This window comes from Caretta caretta, chromosome 1 (genome assembly GCF_965140235.1).
Source record: "Caretta caretta isolate rCarCar2 chromosome 1, rCarCar1.hap1, whole genome shotgun sequence".
Taxonomy (NCBI): domain Eukaryota; kingdom Metazoa; phylum Chordata; order Testudines; family Cheloniidae; genus Caretta; species Caretta caretta.
In genome coordinates, this window is record NC_134206.1 from 245770260 (window position 1) to 245789032 (window position 18773).

General features: G+C 45.8%; 1 protein-coding gene across 6 annotated transcripts in view; it reads right to left on the bottom strand.

Moving 5' to 3' along the window:
* The window catches only part of AMN1 (antagonist of mitotic exit network 1 homolog), a 53838-nt gene that overhangs the window by 15798 nt on the left and 19267 nt on the right, over window positions 1-18773 (bottom strand). For all 6 annotated transcript variants that reach the window (XM_048829547.2, XM_075122658.1, XM_048829592.2 and 3 more), the window contains 2 exons: window positions 16748-16892; window positions 2855-3072 (listed from right to left, as the gene is read on the bottom strand). In XM_048829547.2, coding sequence (XP_048685504.1) covers window positions 2855-3072; window positions 16748-16892 — 363 coding nt within the window. The remainder of the gene's footprint in view (window positions 1-2854; window positions 3073-16747; window positions 16893-18773) is intronic.

Genomic DNA, 18773 nt, shown 5'->3' on the forward strand with positions numbered 1-18773 from the left:
TAGACCTGCCTTCAGATTTCAACTCCATGACTTGCTTATACTCAACATAAAGAAATCCTTACATCACTGTTGACTGAATTCCTTATCTTCCTCTGCCCCCTGCATCATGCCCTATCACAGTCCATAGTTCCACTATTCCCCAGTCACTAAGGCTTGAAACCTTGCTGTCATGTCTGACTCCTCTCTTTTCTTCTCCCTCCAAATCCAGGCTGTTGAGAAACCCTGTTGGTTCTTCCTCCACAATCTCTCCAACCTTTCTTGTCCATTCCTTCCACTAAAACCCTGTCCTCGGTTTGCTCATCTCTTGCAACTTCTTGTACTCAGATTTCCAGTTTTCACCCTCAGTCTGCACAATAAATGCTGCAGCAAAAAGCAGCTCTCTCTCCCTTTCATTGCCCAGACTATGTCACTCCCCTGTTTTAAATCCTTCAGCGACTTTCCCTCACTTTCAAGACTCTGGTCCATGGCTTTGCTCTACACTATGGGTTCTCAAACTTTGTCATAGTGAGTCTCCTTAAGCTAAGGAAAAACAAAAACCAATTGTGTCTCCCCATAGTTTACTGAGAAAACACAAACTGAAATTCACATGTTCCAAACCTAAATGTGAGCAGCCAACTAGAACACCAATAATCTGACTTGTATAATATGATCTAGATGTAACAAGGCTTCCCCACCCTCCACTTGGAATGGAAATCACATGGCAACTTGCACTGCAAAACCACTGCAGGCTCCTTGCCTCACCTTTCAGTCAGATCTAGCAAATAATTCCTTCCCCCAAAACACAGAATCCCTCCATCCACTGCTCTTTCTGAGGCTGCAGGGTGCCTTGGCAGCAGCTCTCCCTCCTCCTAGCCCCCTCTCCTCACTCCATGTTCTCTTTCTCTCTCAGGCTGACGAGACTTGCTCTGCTGCTCTATCAGAAGCATGCCCAGGCCTCCCAGGCCTTACCTAGCATGGGTTTTCTCCAGTGCAGACTCCCATGCCTCCACCTCCCTTCCCCACAGGTCTGGCAAACATCCTCCTGCTCTCAGTGCAGGCTCCTTCCCTCTCCTGCAAAGAGACAACCCACTTGGCCCCATCAATATACTTTCCAATGGTCTCAATAAATCAATGCTGTTACACAGACCAAAAATCCCCTCTCCCCCCTCAACCTACTATTTTGGACTTGTTTTGCAAAACCTATTCAAATAAAATATGTTTTGTGTATCCCTAATTGCATTACAGCTTTAATTATTACCACTATCTTAAGCACACTAGCATATGAATTTTTGTTAAGTTTAGATTAAGGGTCAACTGTCACCACTCTCCTTCCCCTGGTCTCTGAGGCAGCCCCAGTGTAGGCTTCCCACTCCACCCCCCAGACATCACAGTGTATTCTCCTCCCTTCACCCAATTATTTTTGTATGGTGATTCTCTCAGAGAGAGGGAGGGAGGGAAGGAAGCAGTGGTTTCCCCCTCTACTCCCTCCCCCCGATTGGCAGCTGCGCCATGCCCAATCAAATTAAGGCCTGTGGTGGACTGGTCTAGTTGCCAGACCAGGAGATGCTCTCTCCTCTTTGCTCCAGCAGAGGGCGAAGGACAGGAAATCAGGGAACTGAGACATCCCTTGCCGCACATGAGAGCTGAGCCCCATTGTAGTTTGCAAACCTCTGCTCTCCACTGTTCCTGCATACAGCTCTGCTCTTATTTCTTCCTCATCCCCACCTCTCTCCTGCAAGTCCATTCAAGGCACCACCCCAGCCACTCCGTCTCCCACTCTGGTTTTCATGCATTCTTCCATGCTCCCCCCTCTGATTGGCAATTTTCTCCTCCTTGTGCAGCAGTCAACTACCCTCTTCTCCTTCAAATCCTGTCTCTTAACACATACTTCTTTCACAAGCCTTTAAATGAAAAAAATCACCAAAGGAACCATTTCAACTGTGAGGTCTGTCTAAATTAGAGAGTTAACTCTGTGGGTCTGAGACAGTGCCTTCCACTACGCCTTGTACAATTCAGAACACTAAGAAGCTTCACAAAAAGGAAAAAGAAAAAAACCACTAGCTTTACATGGAACATAAAATGCCAGGACACTTATTATTTTGAAGAAAAAAAGTCACAAAACAGGACCAAAATCCCAGCTTAATCCAGTGCTTAATTTGTAATGAAAGAGGTGCCGAGGTTCAAGCAATTTTTTTTACTTTCATAACTGACGCAGCAAGTCTAGAAGTGCCGGGGCTATGAGCTGCCAAGCCTAGAGGTGCTGAGCCCTGGGCAAGTCCTGGCACAGATTAAGTGTTGTCTTGATCATATTATTAATAACGCATAAATTTAGCAGAGGACTCAGAGTACAATGCACTCAGACCTTTTGTTTTGCACATTCAACTCTTTCTTTCAAGAGTGACTGAACCTTGAGAAGTGAAAAATTAGTTATCATCAGGTGTTTATAGTTTGTCTTATGCTTTTACTGGTTGTATGACTCATACAATTCAGCATGTTATCCCCCACACAGACCAATTAGTCCTTCTAACCGGTGTAAGGTTATATTCCTATGGCACAGAGTAACACCAACAGCACAATAAGAAAACTCGAATACCTGACAGGCTTTAATAAAAAAAAAAATGCATCTGTGCTCCAGGTTCGATATCGTTATGAGTAACTCTCACTTGGAGAGAATACGTTTACATTATCAGAAGACAGGACATATTTAATACCATTTCATTGGGAAAGAGTGTCTGGAACTATATGTGCCTTTGGCATTTTGAATCTTAAAAACCTGCTAAAACACAGCTAAATTAAAATGCAATTAATAAAACTCACCTCTTCATTTTATTTATATCACTGTCATTGACATTTTTATTGGTGCCGTTTTAGTTACCTGAGTCGATGAAAAATCCACACTATGTAGAAATCTGCAGTTCTGTCCAAGCGCATGCAGGGATGCATCGGTGATGCCTGAGCAGCTGCCTAAGTTAACTATTTGTAGAAGATGGCAGTTGAGCGCCAGAGCAAGAACTCCATTGTCTGATACATTGCAGCATCTCTTAAATGAAGCTTCACGTAAATAAGGGCAAGACAAGGCCAGAGCTCTGACTCCTATTGAAGAAATAAAGCAAGTCATTCTTATGTAAATAAGCTTTAATCTATAAAAATATTTTATTGTGTAACACTTCTTTATAAAAATGAGTCTGTCAATTCAAAAGTCACATTCTGCCTGAGCTTTTTTTTTTACAAATAACACAAGTAGAGAATATTTTCCAATTTATTTATTTTGCATACAGTTGGTTTACCTATTTCCCCTAGTGTCTGTGTGGGCTTTTGGCTTAGTTTACATTCGCAAAGTTGCACTGATTTAACTGAACTGATTTTTAAGTGGTTAAATCTCTGCAAGCCCCCAGCACACACACACAATTCAATCAGATAACCCTGGGGTTAAATTGGTTTAGCTAAGGGCATGTGTATGCACAGAAGTTGCACTAGTTTAGCAAATCAGTTTAGTTAAACCACTGCAACTTTTGAGTTTGACCTCTCATATTGGTTTAAAACTGGTTATACTGATTTAACTTCTTAGTAAATGAACCAAACTACCATAACTCTTTTTATTCTTTGTAGGTGAACCAAAGTCCCAGCATGCCTTGTATTTATATTTTTTTGTATTCAAGCAGAACCTAAACTGAACTTTAAATGATCTAGTCCATATGCCCAGAAAGAGACTACTGGTAACCAATATGTTGCAGTTGTTTTCTATGATTAATAAGATAATGATCTATCAAGAGATACTTTTAGCTTATCAGGAATTACTCTAACAGATGATTTCTGTCATAATGACTCAGTTACAGATACTTTTGTAATTCATAAAACAATGGATGGTTGAAGCCATAGAATCATAGAAGTTTAGGGTTGGAACAGACCTCAGGAGGTACTTGTTGAGGTCTCGCGGGTCCAGGATGGGCCGTAGACCACCCGTGGCCTTTGGTATTAAAAAGTACTGGGAAAGAACCCCTTGTTGCTGTACTCGAAAGGAACTTCTTACACCATACCCAGCTGTAGCAAACCCTTTACCTCCTGTGCAGGGAGACTCTTGTGAGAGGAGTCCCTGAAGAAGGATGGGGAAGGCGGGTGTGGGGAGGGGTAGAAAGGAGGGTATAACCCTGGTCCACTGTGCTGAGGACCCATCGGTCCAAGGTTACAGTGGTCGAAGCAGGGAGGAAAAGGGAAAGGTGGTTTAAGAACACTGGGACAGATGGATCGTGGGAATAGTCTGATAGGTCGCCCTTGGGCGCACGCGTAAAATGACCATTTGGCCCCTTATTTGGCACGGGTTGAGCAGGTTGGCTTAGACGGTGCTTGTAGCCCTTGGCTCGTTTGTGGAGCTGGTCCTGCCGAGGCTGGCTCCCCGGCCCTGAGGCTGCTGTGGTTTGAACTGCTTATGCACCGAGGCTGGGATGTAAAAAGACCCAGAGTGGTGCGGGCATCCTTGAGGCCATGCAACTTGCTGTCTGTTTGCTCCGCAAATAGGGCTCAGCTGTCAAAGGGCAAATCCTGCATTGACTGCTGAACCTTAGAGGAAAAGCCAGAAAGGAGCAGCCAGGAGGCTGGCCGCATGGAGATAGTGGAAGCTGGAGTAAGAACAGTAGCATCAGCAGCGTCCGAAGCTGCCTGGAGGGCTGCCCTGGCCACAGTTGTGCCCTCATCGAGGACTGTTCGGAACTCCTTTTTGGAAGCCTCAGGGAGCGACTCTTCAAACTTGGCCATGGCTTGCCACATATTGAAGTCATACCGGCCAAGAAGGGCTTGGTGGTTGGCCACTCTCAGCTGAAGGCTGGAAGATGAATAAATCTTACATCCAAAGAGATCCAGCTTCCTCGAGTCTTTATTTTTGGGGGTGGCCCCGGGTTGTCTTTGCCTCTCTTTGTGGTTAACCGCCTCTACCACAAGAGAATTGGGGGCAGGGTGGGAGTATAAGTACTCATGCCCCTTGGTTGGCACAAAGTACTTGCGTTCGGCTCTCTTAGAGATAGGGGCCAAGGAAGAGGGGGTCTGCCACAGGGCATTAGTGATTTTGGAAACCCCTTCATGAAGGGGTAGGACCACCCTGGCAGGAGCCGAGGACATCAAACAGAGTCCGAAGGCTCTTGCAGTTCCTCTGCCTGAAGCCCCAGGTTGGAAGCGACCCTCTTCAAAAGTTCCTGGTGCGCTTTGGTGTCATCCTGAGGAACCGGGTAAGGGGGCCCATGATCGTCCTTGTCGTCACCAGACGAGGCTATCACAGTGCCGCGGGAACCTCCAAGTTCACTGGTGGTCCAGCACCTTCCTCCCCCGGGTCCTCCTAGACTTGCGGGGTTTACCCCCTGAAGCCTCGAGCACCGAAGGGGGACAGAATACTGAGGCCACTGGTTTCTCCGAGGCTCCTGACACCGATTGGGCAGCCTGGGACGGTTCAGTGAATCCCCAAGGATTCCACAGGTACCATGGTGCCGGCAACTTTGCTATCGCTATGAAACCGGTTTCGGTGCCATCGATGCTGGCATCACCATAGGTACCAGGGCTTGTCCCGCAGTCAGTGAACATTGCTCCATGCTGGAGCAGTAAGTGGAGCGGTCAGTATCGGGCAACCAGAAACGAGCAGAACGGTGGCTCTTGTCCAACTGGTGCCTGTCGCTTCAATCCAAAGCTGACCTGTCTGAGCGAGTCGGGTGCCTTGGTCAGGGTTTCGGAGACCAATGGCGTTCGGTGGATCTGCGTCAGACACCTGGCAATCCATGCCTCACGCTGCTCAACCGGTACCGGGATGTCAAACGGGACCGGGAGCCACTACAGGCTGGCTGTCAGGAGGAATGTCCTGAGAAAGGCAATCTCCTCCTAGGAGATGGGTAATGAAGACTGGGCAATTGGTCCTGTGATCAGTACCGGGCCCTTGCAGTTGGTCGGGGACCATTCCACAGATCTTGCCAGGTGGCACATGCCCCAGAGGGTCTGTGCCAATCGACTGGTGCGGAACGGCTCAAGTCCTTCAATCGATGCCCCTGGTGCAAGGACCAAAGGGGGCTCCGCTGAGCCTGCCTCTTTTGTCCCGCGGTGTGACAGCTTCACAAAGGCAAGCGCTGGTGGGACGTCTCTCTTGATGGGGAACGGTGCCACTGGGGCTGGAACACACACACAGGCGCCGTCTTCCCCGCTTTCCCCTGGGTGCTCAAACCCCCACCCGCCGCCTCCAGCCCCGCCCCCACTCCACCCCTTCCACGAGGCCCCACCCCTGCCCCACCTCTTCCCACTCCCTTCCCTGCCCCCATTCCAACCCCTTCCCCAAAGTCCCTGCCCCAACTCCACCCCTCCCTGCCTCTATTCCAACTCCTTCCCCAAATCCCTGCCCCGGGCCCGCCTATTCCCCACCTCCTCCCCTGAGCATGCCACATTCCTGCTCCTCCCACTCCCACCTGGAGCATGCTAACACCAGGCGGGAAGTGCTGGGAGGTAGGCGGAGGAGTAGGGAGGCGGCACACTCAGGGGAGGAGGAGGAGGAGGTGGGGCACGGGGTGAGGGGAGCTTGGCTGTCAGTGGGTGCAGAGCACCCACTAATTTTTCCCTGTGGGTTCTCCAACCCCGGAGCACCCATGGAGTCAGTGCCTATGGACACACACACAGAGGTCCCAAAGTGGGTTTTCCCCGAGACCAAGGTACCACGGGAGCCAATAAGGGCGGCACTGGGAGTGTCAGGATCACCTGAGTTGCCTGAAGCGCTTCAAGTGTCGATGCTATCTGAAGGTGGTCATGACTTGCACCACTATCTGGAGTTGCAGGCAAAGTACAGGATGGGCTGCACTGCTCGACTTGAGATGAGGCCCAACTTCCTGAAGGCTGCGTTGAGCTGCCCGGCATGGGTCGTGGCTCGCCCCCATCCCTCTCTTTCCTTTGAGGGAGGTAGGAGAGCATCCCGTCACATTCTTCTTCGCCTTCATGACCAGAGCCATGGAGGAAGACCAGTGCTGGCTCATGGACAGCGCTGGTGGAGCACTGCGCATGGAGGCCACAGTGCTCAGTGCAGAGTCAGACCACTGCTCTGGTGCCGGAGTGAGTGCCAACTCCATTAGGAGCGCCCTTCAATGAGTTTCGCGCTCCTTCTTCATCCTAGGTTTAAAGGATTTTCAGATACAGCACTTGTCATTTGCAGATATGGCACATGTGCCCCTCGTCTAAGCACCTTAGGCAGCTGGTATGTGGATCGCTGATGGGCACAGGTTGTTTACAGCGATAGCAGGGTGTAAAGCCTGGGGACCGGGGCATGCCCTGTCCCCCAGCTGAGTCCCATTTGGGACTAACGAAGAGTTGAGAACTACTACTAAGGGTTTAACTAAGAAACTATACACACAACCATTTTACAGATTTTCAAAGTTTGCAAGAACAGAGAACAAAACAACACTAGCCGAAGCAGCGGACGTTCCAGCACCGTCACTGGTGGCAAGAAAGAACTGAGGGTGGGGGAAGCCAGCGGAGCCCCTTATACTGTGCCATGCGGGCACCACTCCAGATGGCACCAGAGCTGGTCCCCTACAGACACTGCTAAGGGGAAAATCTTCCAGCACCAGTGCATGTGGCAAGCACAGACACCTAATATGGCATGGACATGAGCAAGCACTCAAAGAAGAAATGTTAGCCACAAACCAGAAGGGGTTCCAGGCAATAAAGAAAGATCAGAGATGGCATGTGTCCGCTGCTCAATGGAGAAGGTGAGCTGGAAACAGAAGATGATAAGATGGTGGAGCTGCTCAATGAGTACTTTGCTTCAGTCTTCACACAAAAAATAACATGTGACCAGAGACGAATGAAGGGGAAGGGATGCAGATCAGGATAAGTAAAAAACACATCAGAGATCTTCTGACTAATTTGAATGAATTCAATCAGCAGGGGTGGATGCTATTCCCCCAAGCGCTGGAGGAATTAGCTGAAGAAATCTTGGAACCACTGGCAATAATAACTGAAAACTCATGGATGACAGATGAGGTTCTGGAAGACTAGAGAAGGACTAACTTTAGTACCCTTCTCTAAAAAGGGGGAAAAGGAGGTTCCGGGGAACTACAGACCAGTCCACCTGACCTCAGTACCTGGGAAACTACTAGAGCACTATATAAAACATTCAATTTGCAAATATTTGGAGGATTAAGGGGTGATCACTAGCAGCCAGCACGGATTTACTAACAACAAATCGTGCAAAACAAGCTTGATTTCCTTCTTTGACAAGGTAACTAGTTTGGTGGATAGGGGAAATAAGGTGGACATAATATACCTGAACTTTAGCAAGGCTTTTGACACAGTCCCACATGACATGCTCACAAGTAAGTTGGAGAAATACAGGCTTGGTAGAACTACACTACCATTAAGTGGATACAAAATTGGTTAAACAACTGCAAACAAAGACTAGCTATTAATGGAATGACATTATATTGAAAGGTCTCAAGTGGAGTTCCACAGGGATCTGTTCTGGATCCGGTGTTATTTAACATCTTTATTAATGACCTGGATGTAGGAATAGAGAGCATCCTGATCAGATCTGCATGACACAAAGCTGCAAACACTTTGGAGGACAGAACTAAAATTCAAAGGGATCTTGCTAAATTGGAGAACTCGGCTACCGACAACAAAATGAAATTCTACTAACACAAAAATGTAAGGTGCTACAATTAGGGAAGAAAAACCAAATGCACAGACACAGAATGGGGGATAACTGGCTTAGCAGCAGCACTGCTGAAAAGGATTTGGGAGTTGTGGTGGATCACAAGCTCAACATGAATCAACAATCTGATGCTGTTGCAAAAAAAAGCAAATACTATTTTGGGTTGCATTAACAGAGGCAGTGGTGAGCTGGAGCCGGTTCGCTAGAACTGGTTGTTAAATTTAGAAGCCCTTTTAGAACCGGTTGTTCTGCGAGGGACAACCGGTTCTAAAAGGGCTTCTAAATTTAACCAGCCCAAAGTGGCACCTTAGGCGCCGACTCCACGGGTGCTCCAGCCCTGGAGCACCCAAGGGGAAAATTTGGTGGGTGCAGAGCACCCACGGGCAGCTCCCCGCCCCACCCCCAGCCCCAGCTCACCTCACCTCCGCTCCGCCTCCTCCCCTGAACACACCGCCCCGCTCTGCTTCTCCACCCCCCCAGGCTTCCCGCGAATCAGCTGTTCGCGCAGGAAGCCGGGGTGGGCTGAGAAGCAAGCAGCGGCTTCAGGCTCAGGCCCAGGGAGGCAGAGCGGAGGTGAGCTCGGGTGGGGGGGGCATGAGGAGGGCCACCCGCGCCACAGCAAGTAACCCGGGGGGGTGGGGTGCGCAGGGGAACTGCTCCCCGCCCTAGCTTACCTCCGCCACCCTCGGCCTGAGCTGGAAGCCGCTGCCTGCTTCTCAGCCTTCCCCGGCTTCCCGCTGAACAGCTGATTCACGGAAAGCGGGGAGGGAGGAGGCGGAAGCGGAGCGGAGGTGAGCTGGGGCCGGGCGCGGGGCAGAGAGCTGCCGGTCGGCGCTCTGCACCCACCAAATTTTCCCCGTGGGTGCTCCAGCCCCAGAGTACCCAGGGAGTTGGCACCTAAGGCGCCACTTTTGATGTGATTCGTGGGGGGGAGCAGCCGCTCCCCCTGCTCCCCCCCAGCTACGCTCCCCCACCCCTAGGAGCCAGAGGGACCTGCCGGATGCTTCCTGGGATCTGCCCTAGGTAAGCACCGCCGCGACTCCCCCCCTCGCCCCCTGGCAAGTGCCTCTGGCTCTTAGGGGTGGGGTTGGCACCCACTTTGGTGGCCCACGAGACCCTCCTGCCTGGTTCTGTGGGCAGGCGGGGGGGAGGGTGGATGGGGCAGGGATCCTGGGGGGTCGTCAAGGAACGCGGGGGGGTTGGATGGGGCAGGAGTCCCAAGGGGTGGGGGTGGGCAACGACACCCTCTTGGGGTGAGGATGGAACCCATTGTTAAGATTTTGGCAGCTCATCACTGAACAGAGGCATATAATGCAAGTCATAGGAGGTGATAGTACTGCTCTATTCAGTGCTGGAGTAGTGTGTCCAATTTTGGTCACCGCTGTATAGAAAGGATGTAGAGAAACTGGAAAGGATCCAGAGGCAAGCGACAAGGATGATTAAAGGGATGGAATGCAAGCCATATGAGCAAAGGCTGAAGGAATTGGGTATGTTTCATTTGGAAAAGAGGAGATTAAGAGGGGACATGATAGTTGTGGTGGAAAATTAAAAACACACTGTGTTTGGTTCAGAACAAGCCTGACACCAGCTTTATTCAAGCATGCGCATACAGGGAGAGTCAGCCAGAGCTGCTCTCCTGTAAACAGAAATACTAGAGCTTATATGGCTGAAAACCACAATTTGCCAAACCCACTTCCTTCAACAGCATGTTCCTTATTTGGCATATAGTGCAAGCTTCAACAGTAGCTTTGCCTTACTTGGGAGTTTAGGAAAAACAAGCTTTTCCTTTTATTGACAGGTGTTTCCTTTGTAATAAACGGTTTTTCTAACTTCTAGCGGTTATGGTTACATTTCATAAGCTGTGCTGTTTTGCAATTGCCCCTCAATGGAATTTTCCTCACACTTCTCTTATGCTTCATATACACAGTTAGCTTGACCAAAGTTTTAGGCCTAGAAGTTTAGGCCAACTAGATTTTCCTTCACATTGTGGTCTTCAAATACTTGAAAAGCTGCGTTCAAACTACTGCATAGCAGATTTATATTAAATGTTAGAAAAAACTTCCTAAGTGTAAGAAAAGTAGGACAATGGAACAAACTGCCAAGAAAGTTGTGGAATCTCCTTCACTGGAGGTTTTCAAAAAGAGGCTTGATAGCCATCTGTCTTGGATGTTTTAAACACAACAAATCCTCCATCTTGGCAGGGGACTGGACTAGAGGAGTCTTGTGGCCCCTTCTAACTCTATGGTTCTATGATTCTATGGCAACTTAAGTGTAAAAATCAAGAAATAAAGCATCTATCTTCCCCAATGCCTCTCCCTATTCACTCCTTTTAGCCACCATGATCACAGAAAGTCTCTGGCTGTGCAAAAGCTCTCCTTGCTGATCTCACTGAATGTAACATAAGCCAATTAGTTTAAAGAAAAGGAGTACCTGTGGCACCTTAGAGACGAACAAATTTATTTGAGCATAAGCTTTCATGAGCTACAGCTCACTTCATCGGATGCATTGAATGCATTGGATGAAGTGGGTTTTAGCCCACGAAAGCTCATGCTCAAATAAATTTGTTCGTCTCTAAGGTGCCACAAGTACTCCTTTTCTTTTTGAGGATACAGTCTAACACGGCTGCTACTCTGAAACCAATTAGTTTAGTGACACAGTTGGGGGAGGGGAGTTGTCTGGGACATGTTTTGAGAGTGTCATCATGTGACTGTAATCTCCACTTTGCATTGTCACCTCCATCTTGGTTTAAAACATCTAGGTGGTGTTGGGAGGGTCAGTCTATTCTGGATCCTGTGTGATCATCCTAAGGGATGGGAGGAGAGGGCTAAGAAGGAGCAAGCCATTAACACCAATCAATACAAAATGAATCTTCCCAGCTGGAACAATGGGTTTTCTACCAACAGAGCCTTTGACTTTGAATGGAATTTATTCAGAAACTAGTCTAAGGAGGAATGGGCTAGCATTCCCCTGCATAAACACATGGCTGGGAGGGATGCAGAGTCTACATTTGACAACCTGACTGAAGAGAGGAGAGGGAAATAATGGGTGAGGTAATATCTTTTATTGAACCAAATTCTGTTGGTGAGAGAGACAAGCTTTTGAGCTTACAGAGCTCTTCTTCAGGTCTGGGAAACGTACTCAGAATGTCAGAGCTAAAATACAAGGTGGAACAGATCGTTTAGCGTCCGTAATTAGCACATATTTCAAGGGACCACTCAAGGCGAAGTGGCCCATTTACATCCCTCCAGCCATGGGGGAGTGTTAGTAGGTTACAGATGGTTGAAATAAGCCATACATCCCGTGTCCCTGTTCAGTTCATGGTTCTTAGGGTCTCGCAAAGTTATGAATGTAAGCTCCCACGCTCAATTTTTGCAAATGTCCTTTGAAAACGAGGAGTGAGGGGTCAGCTACAAAGTGAAAAGTGTGTTCACCCACAGGTAGTAGGGTGCGGTTGTCTTTTATCATTTCCCTGTGTGAGTCCAGTCACGACTGTATTGATTGTCTTGTTTCAGCCACATAGTTATTACTGGAGCATTTCGTGCACCACCCCATGTGGCAGGCATATGTAGGACTCCTAGATCTTGCATGGTGTGTTGTGGAGGGTGTTGACCATCTTAGCAGTAGAGATTTGTCTACACACGTTTTGCATATATTATTCTGGCAGGGTCTGGTGCTGCTTTGATTGGCGTGTCCTTGTTTGTGGGTAGCTTGCTTCTGCTGATGAGCATGGAGTAGTAGCTGGGGTATTTTCTGACTGCCAGAAAAGGGGGTTCAGGAAAGATTTCTTTCAGGTTGTGGTCCCCATCAAGTATGGGCTGTAATTGTTTAATGATGCCCTGTCCGGGTTCCAGTGCTGGGTGGTAGATGAGAACTAAGGGTGTGCAGCTGATGAGGGATTTATTTCTGTACTGAAGCAGATTCTCTTGGGGTATTTAGATGACCCTTTCCATGATGTGATCTACCTCTCTGGTGGAGCGTCCTTGTTTGGTGAAGGCAGTTTTAAAGTGTGTTAAGGTGTGTATACTGGACTTTCTCCTAGGAGCATATTCCATGGTACTAGAGTGCCTGGCTGTAGATAACCGATTTCTTGGTGTATTTGAGGTGAAGAGACTTTATTTAAGGAGGCTGCTTCGCTGAGCAGGGGGCCATTCCATTGCCACTTGACAGTAGAACATGTTGGGGAAAGTGAAGGCAGAAGAGTACTAGTACTATAAATCAATTATACATATATTATATCTAAAAGCCCACAGTTATAGGCACTGAAACAGACACAATTTCTTTTAAAATATTTAGGAAGACATGTTCTATTTCTAATAACCAGATTAAAACCTTGGATATCAGTCTTCCCCGAACTGACTTCATGCATTTAATCCAGTCTTGTCTCCTAATTGCTGTGGTCACGATGAATTGTTGTCTCCACTGTTTCAGAGTAACAGCCGTGTTAGTCTGTATTTGCAAAAAGAAAAGGAGTACTTGTGGCAAATAAATTGGTTAGTCTCTAAGGTGCCACAAGTACTCCTTTTCTTTTTGTCTCAACTGTGGTGGTTGAAACCCAATTTCCATCCTTTTTGTTCAACAGTTCAAACCACGTATCACGAAGATAATCGATATAAAAGTCCTAAATTTTTTTTTTTTTTTTTTAAATATTGTCCTCTGCTTCTTTGCTTAGTCCTTGTCTTGACTCTCACTGAACATCTGAGTGTGGAAAATTTACCTTTAAGTGGAAAAGTACAACTCTTTTCCATTTTGGACCTCTCACAATTTGGAATAATGTGGCAATAGAGAAAGTGTGTTCTTGGGGGAATGAAATATATGCAAAAATCTATCATAGTCTGGACTAAATTTCTGGGATACCTTGAAAAAGCAGGATCCATTGCCCATGAACTCCAGATTCTTTATTATTAAAAAAAAACAAAAAAACTCATCAATCTAGTTTTGACCACCCTATGCCCATTTCCAACTTCACATCATTCCCCCCCATCTACAGGAAATTTGGTTTAGTTTTTTTTTGTTTGTTTTTAAATTGTATATTGTTAATATCTGCTCTTTATATACGTTTTCATTTTGTTAAGGCTAATACTCTTTTTAACATTGAAATAGAATGAATGTATCTGGAATCCAGACTGTGATGGGGCGGCTGCCTCTCACTGGTAGGTAAGGGAGGCTACACAGGAGGCAGAAAGAAAAGGCTTGTAGTGCCAGCCAATTAGGGGAAAGTTTATTGGAAGAACCAATCAGGGCCAGGCTGGCTCATATAAGAAGGGGCTGCTGAGCAGAGCAGAGGCAGTCACTCCCTGGAGTTCAGGGAGGTGGACTGGCTGCTTAGAGGGCTGGAGCACCATGGACAGAGCAGTGTTGGGCAGGGTCAGCAGAGTATGAGAAAGCTCCAGGCTGACAGCTACCAAACTGAGGTCCTGATACAAGGGCAGAGGACCAAGTATCAGAGGGGTAGCCGTGTTAGTCCGTATCCACAAAAATAATGAGGAGTCCGGTGGCACCTTAAAGACTAACACATTTATTTGGGCAAAAGCTTTTGTGGGTAAAAACCCCACTTCTTCAGGACAGAGGAGGTGCTGGGGCTGCGGGGAAGCAGCCCAAGGAAGGAGACAGTGGAGTTGGAGGAGGGGCAGTATGTGGCTTGGCTGCCGGTAGGTGCAGAGCACCCACTAATTTTTTCCATGGGTGCTCCAGCCCCGGAGCACCCATGGAGTCGGCGCTTATGTTCAGGCAACGGCTAGAGTCCTTGGACATAAGAACATTTAAGTACTTTGGAAAAAATGAAATAAAATATCATTGTAGAGTTTCAGGGGAACTGCACTTGTATTCCCGCCTCACTATTGCCCCTGGCCCCTGCTGCCTCCCCCAGGTGCCCCCCCCGGCCCTCACCCCTGGCCCCTGCTGCCTCCTCCCCTGGGCTCCACACCCCACCTCCCACTGCCCCAGGCCTCCATTGCCTCCTCTGGGCTTCCCAGCCCCTCTGGCCCCACTGCTCCCCTCCCCACGCCATTGCCCTGAGCCCCCATCTGCAGCCTCGCCTGCACCTCAGGCAGCTCCACCGTTGAGCCTGTTGCCAGCCTGATCTTGCTTCCCTTCTCTGGGTGCCACCTACCAGGGCTCAAAGGGAGTGCATGTTGTCGGTGCCTTTCCCAGGCACATCCCTCTCAGTCGCGCTCAGCCCAACTCCCACCCTGGCAGAAATCTGGGGGAGGGGGATGTGACTCCACATGCCCCCCCCAAAACGTGTTGCCTATGCCTTTGCAATATTTTTGTAAGAATAGTTATGTGCAGAATAGAATATTTTTAGGAAGCAATTTTATAAACATTGTACAAACCAATGTTTGAGTTAACAAAATGTAATGTGACCACCAAAAGGACATAAGTAAACAGTATAATTTACTAAACATAATGAAAATTATATGTTGAAAAGTGGAAATAATAAGAATGTAAACAGCTAAGGTAGAAATAACATTCATAGATTCCAAAGCCAGAAGGGACTGTGAGCATGTAGTTCCAATTGTTAAGTATCCTCACTGTTAAAATTTTACACCTTACTTCCAGACTGAATTTGTCTAGCTTTGGCTTCCCGCCATTGAATCATGTTATACCTTTTTCTGCTAGGCTGAAGAGCACATTATCAAGTATGCAAAGCTGTAGGCACATAACAGAACCAGACAGTATAAAAAAATCGAACTGTAATCGGCTACAGGGCTTCGTCTTCCAGATTTTGGTAAGGTACACCTTTCTGTTATGCAATGACTAACAACTGTTATTAACTCAATCAAGCTGAGTTATATGAGGTCTCTTTAATTACTGAATGAATTCAAACTCAAAAAAACATCACTTACCCATCAATTGTTACAGGATCACCCTGCAATACATCAACCAAAGTACAAAATTGTGATGTTATTTGGTAGGGCTTAGCCATAATAGATGCTGGGGCCCACACAGACACAGGGACCCATTATGCAGAAGCAATTGCTGGGCCACAATTCTATGGTTATTAGTTCATAAATTTTAAGTAATGCTACATTTTAAACTTAAATAAAATGTTATACAGTTTATACTGGGCTTTCAGACAACAAAGAATCTAAAAGCAGAAGAACAACCTGGACAGGAACACATCCTCTGATAAAAGTCTCTTATCAAAACAAAACCATGTGGAGGATGCCAGATTCTTCTGTAGCTGAAATCCAGGAAAACAAGAAAGCAAGTAGTAAGAGAAACTGCTAATAACCTTATCTGGAAGCAACTTAGGGCAACCATATTTTCTAAATAAACTGAAAAACAGGCAGCTGTGGTTATTGGACTTTCTGTCATATGAACCAGAGGGAGACTATAGGCAAAAGAAAGTATCTGGTGTATCAGATTCTATAATTTCTTATTTATCTTCAAATTCTTTTTTGATTAATGCAATATTCAGGTAAAATCCTGACTCCATTGAAGACAACGGGGGTTTTGCCACTGACTGGTGGAACCAGAATTTCACCTTACCGCTTTATAAAAATTTTTAAATATTAGAGCTGGTCAGAAAACAGAATTTCAATTCTGCAGGGAATTCTGACATTTCAAAATGTGTTTTCATTTTAAATTGTAATAAAAGGTTGAAATTTTGAAATTTACAGAAAAAAAATTTTTTTTTTTTTTTAGGAAACTGAATCATTTTGATAATGTCAAACCAATATAAATATGATAAAATAAAAGTTTAAATACAACAAAGAAGTCAAAATTAAACATTTTGATGTTATCGATATAAAATGATAGTCAAAACAGTTCAACGCTTTTCTATGGAAAAGTTTGTTGAAATCGACACTTTCAGCAAAATATTTGGATTTTGACAAAACTGCATTTTCTGATGGAAATAGTCTGCTAAAAATTTTTTTACTAGCTCTACTAAGAATTTACTTTAACCAAGCAACATGAACTTAAACAAATTCCTGAGGAGTGTAGTGTTTCTGTGTGTAATTGATTAAAATGACTTCGCCAACGTGTGTATTTAATATCATATATACTCTAATTGCTTTCACAATTTACTCCAACTCTCCCAACGAAAAGAAAGAAAACAGAAGGTAGATTCAAATTCTATCTGTACAGGAAACATACCTTCTGAAGTGATGGCTAGTCTGTTTTCTTTACAAGAATTTAAGTTAATTTTTTTCAGTTGCTTGCAATTACAAAGTTGCAGCAGGGCAGTATCTGAAATATCACAGTCTCTAAGATCTAGCGTTTCCACCGCTGGGTGCAGCACCTGTAATGCAAGCACAGTATTTCCATCAAATTATACATGGTGTAGCACAAATATGCACATTGAATCTGTGATTACTGCGTTAGAAATTACATATGACTTTTAAAAATGTTCTTTTGAAAGGTGCCAGGTTAACAGCCTGGGAAATGAAATCCTCTCTACAGAATGTACACAACTCTGAGGTGACGAACAACCTCCTGGGGTTAGAGAGCAGTCCAGTTTCTATGTATGATCAATTCTTATCATTCAAATAAGAAATTAATCTAATCACACACAAAAGCCCATTACAGGCACTTCTGGCAACAACCAGCTACAACGTTTCCGCTCTTTGGCTCCCAGACACACAAGTCCCTTTGTCTAACAGATGCCAATAAAATCTCAAAATACTTGACCCCATTTGATCTTGCTGTCTTACTCTCTTGCACGCAGACTCACATGCATTCAGAAACACACACAACCGCTAACATTTTGAGGACCAAAAGGCATTCATTCCCCATTAACTAAGCCTCCTCAATCCCACAGGACTGTAGGTTGGCTTTCTTGTGGGGCCCCAAGCAGAGGTCTTATAAAAATAAGATCCAAGGCAATGGAAGGTCTGATACTTTAACATCAGCTTCATGTGGGGGAGGGGTGCTACATATACCACCTTTTTAAATTTCACCCCCCGCAGAACATCACTACAGGTTGAACCTCTCTAGTCCGGCACCCTCGGGACCTGACCAGTACCGAACCAGAGAATTTGCCAAACCACGTGAGGTCAATATAGTAGTGAGCGGGTCTCTTTATTTTTATCTTGCCAAGGCAAATAAAAAGAACAACGCTGGCAATGCCGCTAGCCAAGGCTTACCGGCTCTCTTCATAACAAAGTGTTAGTGTTGTGACACAATTTTACTGTACTGGCACAAGGAAATAAGGAGATAAAGCATAAAAAACATAAAATAAAAATAAAAATAAAATAAAATCATGCCAGACCACGGATGTTGCCAGACCAGAGTGCCAGACAAGAGAGGTTCAACCTGTACTATCTAACAAGATATACCACCGGTCTTCCAATCAGAATGTCCTCACCACACACACAATCAGCACCTATGGTGAGATGTAATCCAGACCAATACTCAAACTGGGAAAAGACAAAAAGAAGGATTACCCAACTTTTCCATCAACTTATTCTTTCTTCAATCTGTAGTGATAAGGCACAGACATGTATGATAACTCTGGTATTACATAAGCAAATTCTGATTCCCAGACATGGCCAGGATACACTTTATTAGTTGGCCACCATGCGAAACTGGGTTTTAGATTTCAACACCTATAATCATACCACTACTGTAGTTTTGTTGACCTCTGAGCCAGACTTTATAAGGCCTATAGCTTGCCCCTGAGCCATACCTCTCCATGATGCCTTGGGAGTCATGCTAAGACAAGGCAGTGCTAGCCTGTTAGAAGGAATAAGTACTTTTAACAACATACTGTACTAAAAAAAGAAGTGTGGGTGCTTACATTAGCAAAATTTGATGGATTTACGAAAAGATATAAGTTTAAATAACAGATATCGAATTGTATAATTAGAAATTTATTGGAAAATGTGCTGAAAATAATGTCTGTCTGTAAAATAAAAGTATGCAAATACTGAGACTGAAACTATACCCAGCTCCTCTATAAGCATGTTAAGCCCTCATCCAAATTTAGAAGCAGACAAAGAGCGCGGTCTACCTGTCACTGGATTGGTTCTCACAGACTGTGGTAACTTACTCTGTTATGTGCTAACTAATTATCTAAAAAAATCCAATCAAGCTGACTGATCCTCAGCTCTCTTTGATTATCAAGTTCAAACTTTACTAAATGTGGCAACAAATTGGTAACAATTTTCATTTACTTTTTCAG